General features: G+C 36.2%; 1 protein-coding gene across 1 annotated transcript in view; it reads right to left on the minus strand.

The window, feature by feature from the left end:
• LOC126753613 (neural-cadherin) overlaps positions 1–18,311 on the minus strand; it is a 283,478-nt gene that overhangs the window by 29,583 nt on the left and 235,584 nt on the right. Inside the window, 4 exon segments of the mRNA XM_050465203.1 lie at positions 4,068–4,238; positions 4,397–6,698; positions 10,279–11,602; positions 16,070–16,207. Coding sequence (XP_050321160.1) covers positions 4,068–4,238; positions 4,397–6,698; positions 10,279–11,602; positions 16,070–16,207 — 3,935 coding nt within the window.

An 18,311-nucleotide genomic window follows, 5' to 3' on the forward strand; every position in this document is an offset into this window, starting at 1 on the left:
AGCTTTCATATTTAATAGAAGTGAAAGTGCTCAAATTATTATATTTACTTTGTAGTTTTATTCTATTGCAACATTTCGAACAATAGCGGTGGCATAAGTTACCGTTGCAAGATGCAGTTCTTTTATTTATATTTTTAACGAGGCTAAAAAAAGCTCTAAAAAAGTTTTTAATGCATCATAATATATAAAATTTGTTCAACAACTTGATTTGTATTATCTAGAACTGTATGCAAGGGAAGGGGATTTGCGCAACCTTTATGCCAGAGTTTCGGATAGTGTTCTGCTTTGAAGACAAAATCATTTGAAAAGCACAATAGATTTTGCAATTTATCAAAACACAAAAAATATACAAGAATCTATTTTAATTTCTTGAAGAGTAAATGAAGCCTAAGCATTGGCAAAATAATTAAAGATTTTATTTTTCAGGACATGCTTTCAGGTTTTTAACTTTCATTATGAAATTGCCACTAAACAAATAGAATGAAAGCTTAAAGCACAAACTTTTAGCACTTCCCACACTCTTTGTGAAGCCGTTGAACAATAGTAAGTAATTAAAGACCAAGCTACCAAGTATCAAATATGTATTTACTTTTAAAAGATTTCACATGAATTTCATTTTCATTGTAAACATTACTCGGTATTATTTTCATATTTAATGGGAAATGGCAAATACTAATAATTGCAACAATTGCGGCATTTGTAATTTGCATAAAATGAGCAAAAGCTGTATCGTTTCCCTGGAATATCACGCCATAACAAGAAGCTTTTTATTATGCTTCTTAGGAAACCACAGACTTAATTATTATATTACGGCCACACATATTTTACGATTTGTGGAAATGATATTGGATTAACTTCCTACATGTTTATCTATTATTATTGCTGAAGCTTTTCTTTTTCTTAATTGGAAATGACGACCACAAGCTTTTAAAAATAGTATATGCTCGTACTTGCCACAGCTAACAGTAGTTTAATAAATTTAATGACTGTTAATAAACAAAATTTGAAACTTAATGCCGCTACCTTCAGTTGTGTTTGGATTTTAAGCGTGGTAGCTTTGTTTAGTTGATGAGTGGCTATTAAGAAGCTAAATATTTACTTAGTTAAAAAATGAAAGAAAAATAAGAGCGTGACTTTTTTTAAACTCTTTCTATTTTCGTAAACGTTTGACTTGAAAATATATTAGTGTGTGACATCATCAAGGAGAAAATGCGAAAGTCACATATTTTTAGCTATGACGGCCTTATCATACGTGCGCTCGTCTTGACCATAATTTGTTTACTTTAAGTAAGATGAGTCTTTTCGCAGCGGATGCGGATACGTAGTTGTCAAAGAGGGATATAGTGATGTTTAAACCCTTTGAACTCCGCACGATTTTGATCGATCGTATAACTTATTATAATTTGAGAACTAAGTGACGTACTATAATGATATGGGACTGATATGAATTGGCAGAGTATGATATATTTTAAAACAATCCACTATACATATACAAATATTGCAGGCAGTTTGTTGCATGTTTGACAATAATAATTTCTTTGTCGCCTGCCATTTCTTATACCGACCTTTTGTTTTATAAACTTCCTTTATCGCTATTTTCAAGTGATTCCGAGAAGTACACAGACTGTCGTAAGCACGCGCATCATGTTGTCTGACATAAAACCCGCTGAATTTTTTGTAAATACGATATCTTGATGTGATTTCTTTTGCTATTTCAAATAACTTCAAATGTGCATGTCTCAAAAAGTTGCTCGAAAATAACTCAATTCGATCACTGAAAAACTTAATGTCCCCTAAGAGGGTACAGCGGAGCCCAAAGGGTTAAAAAGGTATTGATTAATGTGGATCTGTATTACTTTTATGGCTTCAGAAAAATAATTCTCCAATTATTTATCGTTTGACTAATTTAATTAATTGCACAGTTTGCATTTCTCAAACTTTTAAGAAGCTTTAAAGCGCCAATTAGTTTCGTTCACTACTAAACTAGATTACATAAAACCAATAAGTTAAAATTTGTTTATAAAACTCCATGATTTTGTGGACCTTCAACAATTTACCATCAGCAATCGGTGTCAGAAATACAATTTTGTGAGTGTAGTGTTGAAATATGCATCATAAAATTTAAACAGTTTGAGGGCTTCATATGATGGAAAATAAAGACGGGCTCCAAAGTCAGTAGAACCATGTAATCGCGCAAACTTAAGAAACGGCCAATAGTGCCCCCATTTGCATATATTAAAAACGAGTTTGAATTTGGCATTTTGTCAAAAAAATATTAGAATTTTATACAAAAAAATTTAGTTAAATAAAATTTTTATGTTCAATTCGTTCTCAAATAAATTTTCTTCCATTTAATTTCAGTTTGGAAAAATATTTTGGGTTCTACTAGAGGGCAACAGTATTTTGCTATTTATATCACTTGATTTCATACATATGTACATGAAATGCTTTTACCCAAAAAAACTTTAGAAATTAAAGTTTTCTGACCGTCCTTATTTCATAAAAGAACTGATGAATACCAGTTGGAGCTTTATATGAACCTTAAATTGGGCGAATAACACCATGTATGATACTTATACGTACATACTTGTAAGTAAAAGTAAGTTCGTACATATGTATCTACACTTTGGCACAACATTCATTTTCACACAGGCTTGCCTGACTTGCTTGTAATGTTTTCGTAGTAATGTCTGCTCTCGAGAGTGCGATTTAAAAATTGTATGCCTATGTATGGTATTTTCGTTTTTCTAATGCTGAGTGAGTGATTTTTTTTGAACCTTGATCGTCACACTTCACTTTACTTCTCGCACAGCATTTTCACGAGTATGTAAAATTGTTGTTGAAAGACGCTTTTTCAGTCGAAAGTGTAATGATGCAAGTGAAAGCTAGTGTCTGCGGTTGAATGTTGCAAGCGTTTAGCACAAAAACACGAGTGACTTTTCGTAATGGAGAGTGTATGGGTAAGCTATAAAAAGCGACTTTGTGTTTTTCTCTGTCGACATTTCAGTGTTCGTTGTTTTATTGCGTTTTGCTGTTTCTTGTGCTTTATGACATGGAGAGCTTTGCTCACTTGTAGGTGAACTCGCCTGCAAGCTTGTTGTTTGTAGGTACATACTATATGATTCCAGTAAAAAAAACGTATAAATGTATTTTGAAGGATTTTGAAAGTGAAAAATCGTTAAATGTTCTTTTTTGCTTAGTTTAGTGTCGTTTTAGTACACTTTCTTTATAAATTATCGTAAGACTTATCAACTATCTTTTTAAATTTTTGCCAGTGAAGGTAATAAATATTGCCATATCAGATATTGTTCACTTTTATTATTAGATGTGCTTATATTTTTTTGTTTCTAGCTTATATTTTCAAGAATTTATATTTTAAAGCTTGCTTCATGAAATTCTAATTTTATGTACTCGACTCAGTAGAGTCGATGATACTTCAGTAAAAACTTATATATTTTACAAACTTATTGTAGCAAATTTGGAGTTAGAGATATGCTAACCTAAATTTAACTCAAGGTCTTTGAATATACTCGTATCATCAATCGACTGTCTTATATTTACGAAAATATTTGAATTTATATTATATTTTTTTTGTATCGACATCAATTTTAATGTTTTATATTTTAATAAAATTTATTATTTTTTATATTAAAATAAAATTTATCAAAAATTCCAAAAGCATTATTTAACTAATACTGTACTTATGGTTTCAAGGTCCTTATTATTTCATAAGAACCATTTTCACAATAGTTGTAATGACACTTTATGATGAGGAATTTGTCAACAGTACTGGTTGTTATATTTATTAAAAATTACTCAAGAAGAAGAAAAAACTGGAATCAATCAATAAGCTGCCTATGAAAATTAATATCAATATGTTCCCTATTTAATTCTTTATATGTTGAGTTTACTGTCTGTATTTATTTATTTAAGCAAATTTGAAGTATTCCATTTATGATGCAATGGAATGAAGAACTCAAAAATGTTATGAAAACAAACGATAGAAAGGCAAAAGTAATGTGCTTGCGTGCCAATTGCAACATAAATTGAACTCAAACGATACTCACGTGCACTCATATTCATTCCACAGATCCACACATTCGAACGGCTCCGGGCATATGACGTTTGAACAAGGTTTATTGGAGGGACAGTTCTTTTCCAGATTACGCGCCATAGTCGCTTGACCCCATTGCGTGCCATTCATCGCGGGTGGCAACGGCAAATGTTTGCCCTCAAGTCTATAAGCAAATGCAAACACAAAATAAAAATCCGCATGAATAAATGGTTAGTAATGCACGAAGTTAGAGAGCAATGGAAATGCCAAACCCTCTAACATTTAGGTAGGGTTTATCATGCATGCATACATATAGGACATTGTTCAAGGCTGCACACTCACCTGATGTCGTCTAGGCAACTCTTTTGGTAATCCGCATACACCTCAAACGTACGCACGCCCGTATATTCGGCTTTGCCGCCTGCATATACACCCTCCTGCTTGTCGACCAGTAGCCATTGATGACCCACAAATTCGAATGTCTCATTGTAGCGGCGGCCTTCGCCACCATCCAGCTCCAGGGTAGCTGCCGAACCATAACGATTAATGCGCACCACATGCCATTGACCATCGTCGACCGCAACTGCGTTTAAACATAAATCTTTCTCCTCCGTACGCAGTGAATTGAGATTGTAGCGGAAGTGTAGACGCGCATCCTTAATTTCTAAAATTCCATATTCGCGGTTATGTTGGTCCGAAACACGAAACAGTTCGCCGTGTTGCTCACGTGTACGGAAACGTAATTGTATTTGTGTACTAAATCGATCTGGCTCAAAGCTAAGCGCATACTTAACGTAGCTCTGTTGCTTGAAGGTGGTCGGTATAGTGGGTATATTGCAAGCAGGTCCCGTCCAGCCGGGGCGGCACTGGCAACGTGCTTCGGAAAGTGAGCCAACACAGTTGCCGTGTTCCCAGCAGCGTGCTGTTTGCTCCGATTGCGAGCAAACTTCTTCAGTTTGTTGGCAACCAGTTACACTATTGCGTGATAGTCCGGGATGCGCCAGGTCATAGAGCTTAGAATTAAATATCAAATTACGTATGCAGCCATCGAAAGCCTTGGCGTTGGGCGCATAATGCCAGAAATAGAGTGACGGATCGAAGAGGTCGCGGTAGATGCCGCCCACTTGTAGTGGTCCATTAACATTCAGGTATTCATTGAAGGGAGGTATTTGTCCACGCGCCTGACAGGACATGTCATCAAATTCGGGTGGTGAGCCATCTTCCATTTCACTAATGTTGGCAGATTTACAGAAGTCTATAACCATGCGTACGCTCTCTGTATCCCAAAATATATCGATACGATGCCATTCACCGTCATCAAGCGACTTCTTTGTCTTCACGCGCAGTTCTAACGTACCGGAACCGAAATCCATAAGTAAACGTGGATAACCACGCTCCAATTCGAGCGCTATGTAATCAGTAATAATCATTTCTTCGCGTTCTGGTGGAACGATCGGTCCATTGTAGATAAAAAGACCATCCGGTTTTCTAGTTATGAACTCTAAACTCAAATGTGATTCATCACACATTTCTAGTGGTGGGTACCAAGCCCAGCCATTGCCTCGGAAGCTGCGTGTTGTTTGCTGGCAGCGTGGTCCATTATAGCCTGCCGGGCAGGAACAGTGCGGACCAAAGCGTGTATCTACACAACGTCCGCCATTGTAGCAGGGTGTGTTACGACACGACTCAGGTTTCGAAAAGTTTCGAGCGCCGCAAGTGCACTCGGCAAGCGTATCTACGCGCACACCCACCAAGGCGGTTTTATTCGCATTCACCATATATGGCAAAGAGCTGATATCCAATGTATTTGTGCAGGAGCCCTCGCACATCTGATTCTCATACAAACACTCGTCAATGCCCACCATGGTGATGTTGAATCCCACATCTTTTTCAATCTCCTCTCGATTCATGAGCACAATACCATTGAGACGTACTGGTTTGTAGTAGGGGGAACCATGCGCAGAGAAACGTATATCGGTTAGTGGCGGATGCCGACGCTTCAGTTGTACACTGAATATATCTACGTTCTCGCGATCCGCATTCAGCAGATCTGCCAATTTGTCCCGGAAACGATCCAATTTCGAGCGACTCAAACTCTGTGTACGATAATTCCAGACTCTTATGAAATCCTCGTCTGTTATGCCGGAGACGCGTATAGAACCTGAATTGATTACCGCTTCGTGAGAGATCTCGCGAACTGTCACTGTAATATTGGCGGGCACATCGGTTTGCGTATGTTTGCGATCGTACACCTTAAAGCGCAAATGATAGCGTCCCTCACGTGTACCGGCACGCATCGTAACCATGCCTGAGTCCTCGTCCAATTTGAATCGTGGATGTTCTTGCGGATCCCAATAGAATTTCTTGTCTGGCAAATCCCAATCATCCAGATCGTATACATATACGCGTCCGATTTGTGTATCCGGTGACTGTCCTTGATAATTATAAACAAAGATATCCTTGGATCCGGGTTGCATTTTATTGTCATTTACGTCACCAATGATAACAGTCAGTGTACTAGTGCCGGTCATTGCGGGTGAACCGTGATCCTTGATCACAATCGGAATCATGTACTCTTTCTGTTGCTCGCGATCGAAGGAACGCAGCGAGGAGATTACAGCCATGCCATCGCCATTGGCGCCCTCTGTGTTGGTGAAAGAGTAAAGTGAGGAAAAATACATTTAACATAAGGTTTATTGCTGGTTTTCTAAAACTCGCTATAAAAACTAGAAACTTTAAATTGCTTTAGCGAAATAGTTTGGTTTATTCTTCTCCACAAATGCGTCTCCCCGAGTGCTTCAAATATATATAAATTATGTATGCATAAAGCACAGTTTATGGCGTTGTCCCCAGCGTTTGTGCATACCAAAACAAAAAGAAAAACCAAATGCAAAAGTTGCAATGCACAATTCATTTAAATGGTTTACCCATTGAAAATTTGGTGTTTAGCTTTTAGAACGAAAACTAATTTCATTGTTTCATGTTGTCCGAAAAAAACAAGGAAGCAAGGGCAGAACAATTGTGCCAATTATCAAGTAGAGCATGTCTGTACATAAATATGTACACCAGAACATACTCAGAGTTAAATTCACAACGAACCCAGCAAATAATTACAGCTTTTTGGGACGGTAAGTTAAGATAAATTCTTTTCAAATATTAATGGCATATACGGGTTTACGGGTTTCAAAAATATTTTTTTTGTTGTCTTTTTAAATTCTAATACACCTCTAAACTATGCTTCTAAATTCTCAAGTTGATCCGTGTAATAGTTTCGGAGATACAGCCTTGAGAGCTTGTGCACTCGAGGCTAGCAAGGCTAAGTGCGCCGTCTTTAAACGCGTTTTTCCGGAAACTGTCTATTTGAAAAAAAGTCCCGAAATTTTCACAAAAATGTTCAGTTTTTTTCCTAAAAATGTCTGCCAAAAATTCGATTTTGAGTTTCTTTTCCTTCGTTCAAGTTCTTAGTTATGGTTTTAACTAAAACACAAATTTTTTGTTGACTTTATGTGATCCTGTTATGAGTTATCATGCCAACGCGAGTGTATCTTTTTTCCGACGGTTCACCGGAAATGCGCCGGAGACCGAGTATAAAATATTTATTACCAAAAATTTCAGAATTTCTTTGTTAATAGACTACATATGTTTGTAACAATAAAAAATTCTAATAACATATTTCATTTTTTAAATGAGAAAAATATTTTTTAAAGACCCCTTAAGCCATAGCTACGAATTAAATGCTTGTTAGTGGCTACAAATTACTTGACGCAGAACCTATAATGTAAATACATAAATGCCTCCTGTATATCCACGAACTCATCTCAGTTTTTGACTGAAATTTTTCACACAAGGTTTCTTAATGAAATTTGGCACAGATCCAAAGCAGCGCTAAAATCTCCGAAAATATTGTTTAGATCGGACCATTATTGCATATAGCTACCTTTCAAGCCGAGCGATTTAAAAGAAGATAAATATTATTTTATACCATTTTTTGCTATAAAAATGAACACGTAAAGGATTTTACGCTAAAACTTAGCGATCCTAGTTTTCATTCCAATACTTATGCTGTTAGGTTTACGTCTATGATATTTTGCAAGCAAAAAGAGTTTGGCTTACTCTACTTTTATTTTAAATACATAACAATAGATTCTGGCAGTTAAGTGTTTCATAAGTCATAAGTTCATTATTGATCACTAAGAAAGAGCCAAGTTGAAATATTATGATGGTTTTACATCAACCATAAATTATAATTATATTTACATATATAATACTATTACGTATTTAATCGCTTGCTGGGGAACAAATATGTTGTCTGTACTATGATAAAGACTGGCTACAAAAATAACTATAGCAGTATGAGCAGATGATTCAGTTCACCCTTGCAAGTTTCAGCACCTAAAGTGTACAGCGATATTGTTTAGAAACTGTATTTTTGGTTCTAACTACGTTTGTATTTAGAACTACATTTGAAAACATATAAGAATATCTACTCACAGGACGATTGCCAGCATATACTTGTACTCGTATGCACATTACTTTCAATGTCAACTGTGAAATAAAGACTGCTCAATGTGGTGTGGACAGCCAACGCACCAAACCCATCCTTACTTCTAAAAACTGCAAGGCATGAGATAAATGTTTATTTTGAAGTTTTCCCCAAAGTTTTGGGTTTAAATTTTCTGCTGTTGAGTATGCAGCTTGGACGTTTTTGTATTCATATACACTCAAGAAGATGCCGATAGATGAATAATCGATTTTGAATGTATTTCATGTCTTTTCACTTTGCTAACATGGTACTTTCATTTCGCTCGTAAAATGTGAATTAACAAGTAAGGAAGGCTAGTTTTAAAACTGAAAGTCAAAATAAATAATATATTTTGGTGTAGGCAGGATTTTATAAAAAAAACACGTTGTGAAAGTATTCGGTATTCATTATTCTACGAAATTATGAATTGATTATAATTATATTTGCTACATTATTAATTTATGTCAATAGATCGTAGATTCTCTAAGCTTTTTGACTCCATTTTATTTCATGCCCCAGATATTTACATGTATGTATATCAAAATCTACCGCAATAGAGGTATACTTGTTCATACATATGTATGTTTTAAGTACAAAAAAAAGCCATTTGAAAGCATTCATACATTTTTTTAGGCACCAGCTTGGAATGTTATTAGAGAGAGACGCTTTCTAAAATGCATCAAGCTAACTCCCATATAGATGGATGTCTACGGTACTAGATTAACCAGAAGGTATAGATATTGAAGCAAGGCGATATTTTTAATTCAAGGGTTTATTATTATCAGATACACATGATCTCCGATTTTCAATTAGATATTGTTCGATGTCCCTTTTTATGGTGTTTCGCCTAAATAAGTTACAGTTTTGTATCTTCATGTGAGGTGAGGCTTAGTTAAGTAACTTTATAGATTTTCGATGAATGGCGTGCGTTTTGTGGTCCGATTTCACCCATTTCCAATATCATTTTTCTCAAGCCACCAAAAAACATGTGTATCAACTTTTCTCAAGATATCTCAATTTATACTCAAGTTAATGTAGTGACCGTATTTGAACTCGTCTCCTCCGTCATCCTGATCAGTTATATATGACTCTACGTCTATCTCGATTATTTTTAGGTGAACAAAATTATTATACTCCGTAGTAACATGTTGCGGTAGTACAAAAATTAAAAAAAAAATGCTTACAACCATTTAATCTACAATGTTTTCATTGAATGAATATTTTCTTGAAAGTAGACTCATGAATTTCCATGATGAACTAAGGAAGTGCGAGCACTTCAAAGCAAAGAAATGTGAAATTTCGCACCATTGTTTTTGCCAGATTAAGTAAGTCGTGTATTATCAACTTTTTTCAGAATTCAACGCAATAGACAAAGAGAAAAGGTAATAAGATTTGGTTTCTTTGGAATCGGCAGTGTAGATTTTTCGGGTAAGGTTATTATTCTGTACACGTAATCAAAGAAATTTACTGTGGAATGTAGCTTATGCAATGGAAATTTCAAATTTCAAGGCACATGACAACTTCATCTAAAACCCAAAACAACTTCGGACCAAAAAATTTTAAATTGGAGTTTTTGTAAATTTAATCATATTTCAATGTTGGTGAGCTTTACAAGATCATATTACAGAGGCATTGCAACCAAACAGTATTTAAGATAAATATTTTTAGAGTAGTTTATATTAGAAGTCGTGCGTTTACTTACTCTGATCTTGCTCCACTTTGAAAGACGCGCGTATTATGTCATCAGCGCTGGGATCCAGTCTAAATTGGAATGGAGGACCATTGCTCTTTGAACGGTCATCATCGTCTGTAGCCAATATTTCAACCACCTTCCTCGGCGGCACATGCTCTGGCAACACCGGCCGATAATCCTTTAAGAATTTCGGTGCATTATCATTAATATCCTGCACAATTACGGTCAGTGTGGCGGTTGCGGTTTTTGGTGGTGAACCATCGTCAATCGCCAATATTTTTACTTGATGTCGTGGTACAACTTCGCGATCCAATGAACGTTGTATGGTCACCGAGCCATTTTGATTGATAGCGAATTGTCGCTGCCGATCTGACGAACGATCGATTGAGTAGGAAACTTTGCTCTTGCCGCCTTGATCGGGATCGGTCGCCTTGAACTTCTCCAATTCCGTGCCAACCTTTGTGTCTTCAAAAACAGACACCTCCACATTAGCGCGTTCAAAGTGCGGCTTATTATCGTTAATATCACGCAGCTTGACCACAACCCACGAGTAGGCAACATGGTATTTATCGTTGTCGTTGTCCTCACCCTTGTCGTTAACTTGTATGCGAAAGCGGAATCCATTACTTTGCAATTGATCTTCATAATCCAGTGGTTGTACAATTTTCAGTGAGCCCGTACCATCATTGTTGCGCACCATAGTGAACTTATCAGCGCCATAACCACTGTTATCGATCACTTTGTACTGAAACTTATTCGTTTCATCCTCATCGTGCACCGTCACTGTTAGTATAGGCATTTCGGGCAATGTGGTGCCATCCGTTTCGTCCACCTCCGTAAACCATTCGTCTTTGGTAAATTGCGGCGGCATATCGTTGATATCTTTCACACGTATGGAAGCCGTCCCCGTGCCCTTTAACCCCCCGCCATCCATTGCAACAACTTGTATTGAATAATCCGGTGTGCGCTCACGATCCAAACAACAGACTGCTGTCTTTATAACACCGGTATCAGGTTCTATTTCGAAAATCGGCGAACCCGTTTCCTCCTCAATCACATTCTTCTCAATGGAGTACACAAGCTTGGCATTAGATCCCTCATTTGGATCATCGTAGTCGACCGCAGTCATTGTCATTACCACCATACCGGCAGTACCGTTCTCTGTCACATTGCCAAAGTAGACGCCTTGTGGGAAGATCGGTGCATTATCGTTGATATCTTTCAAGTTCACTTGCACGTCAGCATAACCGACGAGACCCTCACCGCCTTCGTCTTGCGCAAAAACTGTGAAGCGCCATTGCGGACGACCGTTCGGTTGATCACGATCAAGTGGCTGTAAGGAGAAAAAGTAAAAACATATATTTATTATTACTTGTGACTTTGTAGGATGCAATTTTAAAGTTATAGAAGGTTTGTAAGCAATAAAAATTTTTTTTTGTTTTATATTTCGGGAGCTTCATTGAGAAGTTTGAATTTTACCTCTGCGATTAAGACGTAACTATCTCCAATGAGCTTTATATATTTTGCAAGAGAACAAAATTTTCGATATGCTGAAAGTGAAACAATCACCTATTTGATGCTAAGCATTCATTTTTTATAGACATGAATTTAATATTTTGGCCCTGAAACATTCGAAAGCTTCTCACACAAGTTGTGGCTGAAAATAATTTATGCAAGCTGTGTGTTTGTGCCGTAGTTAGTAGAATATTTGAATAGCAAAGCTTCTGCCGACAAGCACCAATATGTATATGTAATATATGTATGTATATTCACTTAAATATAAACTTGTGTTTAATACCTCATTCAGAATGTCATATTGCACATGTGTTAGGATTATGTATGTATATATGTACTTGTGTACGGTTGTCATCAAATTCTTTGCCAGAGTTGTACTTTGCCAAACAAGTTGGGGCATTAAAATTATGTACATATATTAGAAAAGCTCTTGGAAACATAAACGCAAAAATTATTTCTCCGTTATACATTTGGGGATATTCAATGAAATTTTGAAGAAAACGTTTATTAATTTCATCTCAATTGAATTACAAGTATAAACAGAAATAATAATTTTTATTTTATTTGAATATATTTGAGGTAGAGCTAAAGGAATAAATTTCTTCATTGTATAGTCATAAACCACACTTAACTGTAATATTGGTAATTAAAACAAATATCATGTACAAATGTTCTCACTCAAAACACAGAGAATACTTTACGGAACTCATGATATTGGTTTGATATTTTTCCTTGAATTATAGAATTGGATAGAAGAAATACATAATGAACAAAAATTACGACTGTCTATAAATAATCCGTAGCCGATACCTATACTTAATGTAAATTATGGTACAACGGATGTGTGATTGAATGAGTAACGCGTAGACCAGTTTTGGTCCTTTATGATACCAGAAGGAGTTCCGTTACGAACTTCATGAGGAGTGGTCATCTGAACCTTGGCAAATAGGTTAAATTGACGCGATTTTTGTACATTCTAAATTGTTATATTAGTAGACTGTAGCAATTATATAAAAAAAACTTGTTCAAAACCTTAAAACTGTAACTAGGATTCTTGTCATATACTAAATATAGTCGTTTGAGTACTTTTATTTAAATTCATAAATATTATTAGTTATTTTTGAGATTCGGAGCAGTTCCATTTCGAAGAAGATAGAGAGATGTGAGTAGAGCTATCGGTTTTTCAAACAGCACTCAAAGCGTGTAAGGATTGATTTTAAATTCTCACAAAACCACAGCTTGTGCAAGAACTGAAGCCGTTCAACCTTTTCAAGCGACATGGTTTCATTCTATGGGCTCTTGAAAAGTTCCAAGGTGATCCGACGTTTTCGAGCTAAATTTTGTTTACCGATAAGGTCGAAATCTGGCTCAATAGATATGTAAACAAACAAAGTTGCCAATTTTGGGACGAAAGCAACCTGAAGAGATTAAAGAGCTGCCATTTCATTCAGAAAAAACAACGGTTTGATGTGATTTGTGAGCCGGTGGAGTCATCGGTCCATATTTCTTCAAAAATAATACCAGTGAGAACGTAACCGACAATAGCGATGACCGACTATTTGATGCCTAAACTGAAGTTCGTGATCTCAGCTATATTTGGTTTCAACAAGACGGCGACACTTCCCACACATTGCATCAATCAATGGATTTATCTACAGATTACTTCAGTAATCAGATAAATTCACATTTTGGGCCTGTTGATTGGACCAAGGTTATGTGATATCACACCGTTAGATTTTTTTTCTGAGAGAATATGTAAAGTCTAAAGTCCATGCGCACAATCCGGCTTCGATTCAGGCCTTGGACCATAACATCCCGCGTGTTATTCGCCAGTTAGCATTCGAAATGTTCAAACGAGTCATCGAAAATTGGACTCAACGGATGATCCATCTGAGACATTTGACAGAGATAGTTAAAAAAAAAAATGCCAAAGAATGTTCTTACGAAAAATAATAAACTTTCCCAATTAAATTTGATTTTTCTGTGTTTTTTCTTTAAAAAAATAGAGAATCTCGAAATGGATCACTTTTTATTTATAAACATATGTATAATCCATGTTATTGTTAAAGCAGCCAGCATAGCTCGATGTAAGGAAACGACTCTTCAAGCTTTCTCCTCAAAGTGTATGCAAGGGCATAAGTGAGTACCTAAGTGACAGTGAGCGCTGGTGGTACTCCGACTAGGATATACATATGTGGGTACAACATAAAGGATTATCGCTATGTTGGCTGCAGTTGATGTGATAATTTGCTTGACAAATCTCAGACAAACGTGTCTTCCAGCTGCATACATATATTGTCAGCACTTTACACGCATAACTCAAAAGCCACCTTCGACTAGAAAGGTGCACGAGGTACTTAGTATTTTCTGTCTCGTAGATTTGCTGAAAAAAAACTGAAACCACTGCCATTTGATGAATTTCGGGTGCTTACTACAACATGAATGCTAAGAGCTCCCGGTTCGTTTGGCTTGGCTGCTCCGTAGAGTTTTATGCAAACTTTAGTGTGTGAATGGATGCACGCGAGACAAAACATAGCAGCGTATCTGTGCAGCGCGTGGAACGCATAAATTTGTCGACCACAATCTCTACGAAGCCATTGACAATAGCGCCACTGCAGCTGTGGCAGGTGAAGTGCCAGCGACTGCAGTTAGACTTAGCGAGAGTGTGCATAAAGAGGTTTGTGGGTAGCAGCGGCGGCATTTGCGCCATGCATATGCAGGGTAAATTTATTAGATACAGGCGAAATTCTCTCTGCGGTGCTTAGCGCAAGCTTAAGTACGCCCATAAAGCCGAAATGCATTTTTAATGTTGCAGCCATGTGAATTTATGAACATTTTCGTAAAGTTCAATGCTGAAGCTGATATAAGAAATATATGTACATATGTATCTACTATATACTATACAAGAGGTAACAAAAATTGTATTTGCCTTTAATGTTTCTGGAAACTTTATTTATTTTCTCTTTCTTTCAGCAGAAATACGCACGAAGAACGCTTTCGTTGGCTTTAGCTGACTTATAGATAAGGAGTGCTGGCTTTACGCGCATTTACTTCGGCTTGGTAAAATGAACGGTTTCTTTTAATTATTTCTCCTCCATTTATAACTGTAATTTATTGCTGCTTTTCACACGCGAATCACGTTTATTGCGGCCTACATAAATATATTTTACAACGACCCACATACGCACTTGACTGCGCCCATACATCTTCTGCTTATTTCACTTTCTCAATTAAGCAACGCATGATTATATATACATGTAGTATGTATGTATGCATGTACATATATACACAAACTGTAGTGCATTTTGCTTCTTCACCCTTTCGTTTACCCTTTTACAATTGCGTTGAATTCATTGTAGGCTTTTATAGCTCTGGATAATCAGGCAATCATCTGCTGTGGCTTGCTTACCGCACTCATTCAGTTGTTATCTCTGCCTTACCTGTCTTCTGCAACTGTAAATGCTTTTATTACGATTGTAGTGTGTATAGCAAACATTTAAGGCGCTCGCTTGGGCAGCAGAGAAATCGTAGTCTACTTTTGTGCGCGCTTAATCTTGCTTTTAATGAGATTTTCACTTATTTTAAACACTGGGCAAACAGAATGCTGCTGCATTTCGTAATCATGCCAGCCCATCTCGTGCAATTGCAATCATGAATCAATCAATCGCAGCGCAACACAGAAGGGCTGAAAATGAAGGAATCGAGCATTTTCGCAGAATATGGTAAAGTGCTGCATGTACATTCAGAAAACTTCGGATTACAGGAGAACTCAAAATTATACTCGATGAAAGTCGATTAATTGTCTTTTCCGAAGTTTATTTTGTAATATATACTTGGAAAGAGATATTTCAGCCTTAAGAGTTATTAAAAAAATATAAAAAAAAATTTAATTTATTAAAAACTTAATAAGAAATATTAAATATAATAAAGTAATTATTTGGTAGAAGCTTTATCGTCTCTGATTATTCAAAAAAAATAAAAAATTTCACTGAAATCAATTTTAGCAAAGTTTGAAATTCGCTTAATGCTGCTTTATTAAATATTTAATATTATTTTAATAAAAAAACTAAAAACTCTTTACGGGAAGTTGTTAAATTTCCATATATTTACCCCTCTCTTTTCAACAATTCTCTCGTAAATTTTAAAAAAATGTTAATTTCATGCTTAAGTCCGCTTATTATCACCACTGTCTCGGCAACACTGCACATTTTATTTAAATAACTATATGATATGTATTTGTGAAAACGACCGCGAACGCAAATTAATTAAACTTTCAATCACTCACCTTAAGTACGAATATTTCTCCCGTGGTGCGATTTATATCGAATTTGCTATTGGCAGGATTATCCGGATCGATGCCTTGACCTGTCAAAAAGTAAACGATATTCTGAGGGCGATCCTTATCTCCATCGGTGGCGGTGACCTGTTATGCAGGCAAAGTCAAGGGCGTTCCAATCCAGTTTCACGCAGTGTAAGCAAAAATAGTAGGCAAATAGCTTTTATTAATAATGAATCGAAAAACGCATGAAATTACTTTGTATGTGAGGTGAAAATTAATCCGAAAATAATATAAATTTCATCCAATATACACCAAGATACATATATGGCAAGACGCATGCAACTACTTAAAACAACAAAGCTAAAGTAACAGTAATGCAGATATCATGCAATCTACCGAAATAACTTTTAAAATATTTCTTTTATTTTAAATATAAAACCTTTGTTAGAACATGCTACTTTGTTATTTATATGCCAAGAAGCTTTAAATGTGCTATGTGCTAAATAATAAATTTTTTGAATACACATACCATACATGCATGTAAGTCACAATTGAATATGGAAAAGTATTTTGCAATAATTCAATTCAACTTCAGGCGATTATCCATAAAACGCACGTGAATTTCTGTTACTGAATATTGTATAATCTTAGTTTTACATTTATAAAATTCTAGGAATTGGTGAACAAATTTTAATTTGATATTGATGAACACATGTGTGTTGCTTACAAATAGCATACTTTTAAAACACTTTTCTTTATAAATATTTATCCTTTCATAATATTTTTCTCAACGCCGCTTACATAAATATGTTCATAAAATCCCTCTGTAGCAGTGATCTTTCTCAGTTTCAGTATAAAACTTCTCTTACTTATACAATAAAAAGTTTCAATAAACCAAATTGTTCTGAATTAATTTTATACTATTTTTGGTTGCACTTATATACATATGTATATATTTATATAAAAACAGGGTTTTTAATAAGGATGCTAGTAAACTGATAGGGACAACAAATGATGCCATATTTTTCCCGCTCTTTCGACATTTCTTTTCAGTAAGATTTGCTATTTCATCATAGAATGGTATACGATCCAACAACGAGTCAAAATTAATAAAATTTACCACCGAAATTCGGAGTCAGTGGCTTCAACTTTAAGTGCACTATGTCCAATTTATTTATGGTCGTCATGAACGTCCTGTCAAATCAACAATTGAGCATCTAGTGGAAAAATTTCAATCCACAGGCACAGTACAAAATGTTCTGCTGCCAATGAGAGAAAGAGGTGCTCGTAGTGTCGAGAATATTGGTGCCGCCAACTCATCAATTGTGGAAGAACCAAATCAGTCTCTCACACGTCGTTCTCAAGCATTGGACATCTCTGTGACGTCGTTGTGGCGAATTTTGCGAAAAGATCTTGGCCTACATCCTTATAAGATCAAATGAACGTAAGAACTGAAGCTGCTTGATCACCAGAATCGTCGTACAACTTGAAAATGATCCGGATTTTCATCGAAAAATCATTTTCAGCGATGAGGCTCATTTCTGGCTGAATGGCTGCGTCAATAAGCAAAATATGTGTTATTGGTCAGGCAGAAATCAACACGTACTTCATGAGTTACCATTGCAGCCCGAAAAAAATTACGGTTTGGAGCGGTTTATGAGCCGGCGGCGTCATTGGGCCGTACTTCTTCCGTGATGATCAAGGCCGCCACATTACTGTGAACGGGAAGCGCCACCACTAAATGATAACCGAATATTTTTGGTTCGAACTGGATGATATATACGTGGACCATATGTGGTTCCAATAAGATGGCACCACAAGCCACACAGCGAATGTCACAATCGATTTATTGAAAACCAAGTTTGGTGAAAGTGTTATCTCACGAAATGGCACAGTTAATTGGCCGCCTCGGTCGTGCGATTTGACGCCATTAGACTATTAAAAATTTGAGCTTCCATGATTTAATTCTATAGACCGCTTGACTATCTTCCCATTGGATAATGCGCATTGAACCGATGCATGAATTGGGTTTAGAATTGCTTCGACACTGACCGATATTCCTCAGATCTGACTCGCAGCGACTTTAGGCTTTAGTTTTCAGAACTCAAGCGTATGATCTCTAGAAGGTGATAGACGATAATGCAGTCTATCTTGAACAAAACAAAATTCGTTCTGTAAAAACGCGGCATCGTAAAATTGAAAGATGACTGGACTGCCGCTGTTGCCAGCAACAATAAAGTTGAGTTTT

Source organism: Bactrocera neohumeralis, chromosome 3, assembly GCF_024586455.1.
Source record: "Bactrocera neohumeralis isolate Rockhampton chromosome 3, APGP_CSIRO_Bneo_wtdbg2-racon-allhic-juicebox.fasta_v2, whole genome shotgun sequence".
In the NCBI taxonomy this organism is placed as follows: Eukaryota; Metazoa; Arthropoda; class Insecta; order Diptera; family Tephritidae; genus Bactrocera; species Bactrocera neohumeralis.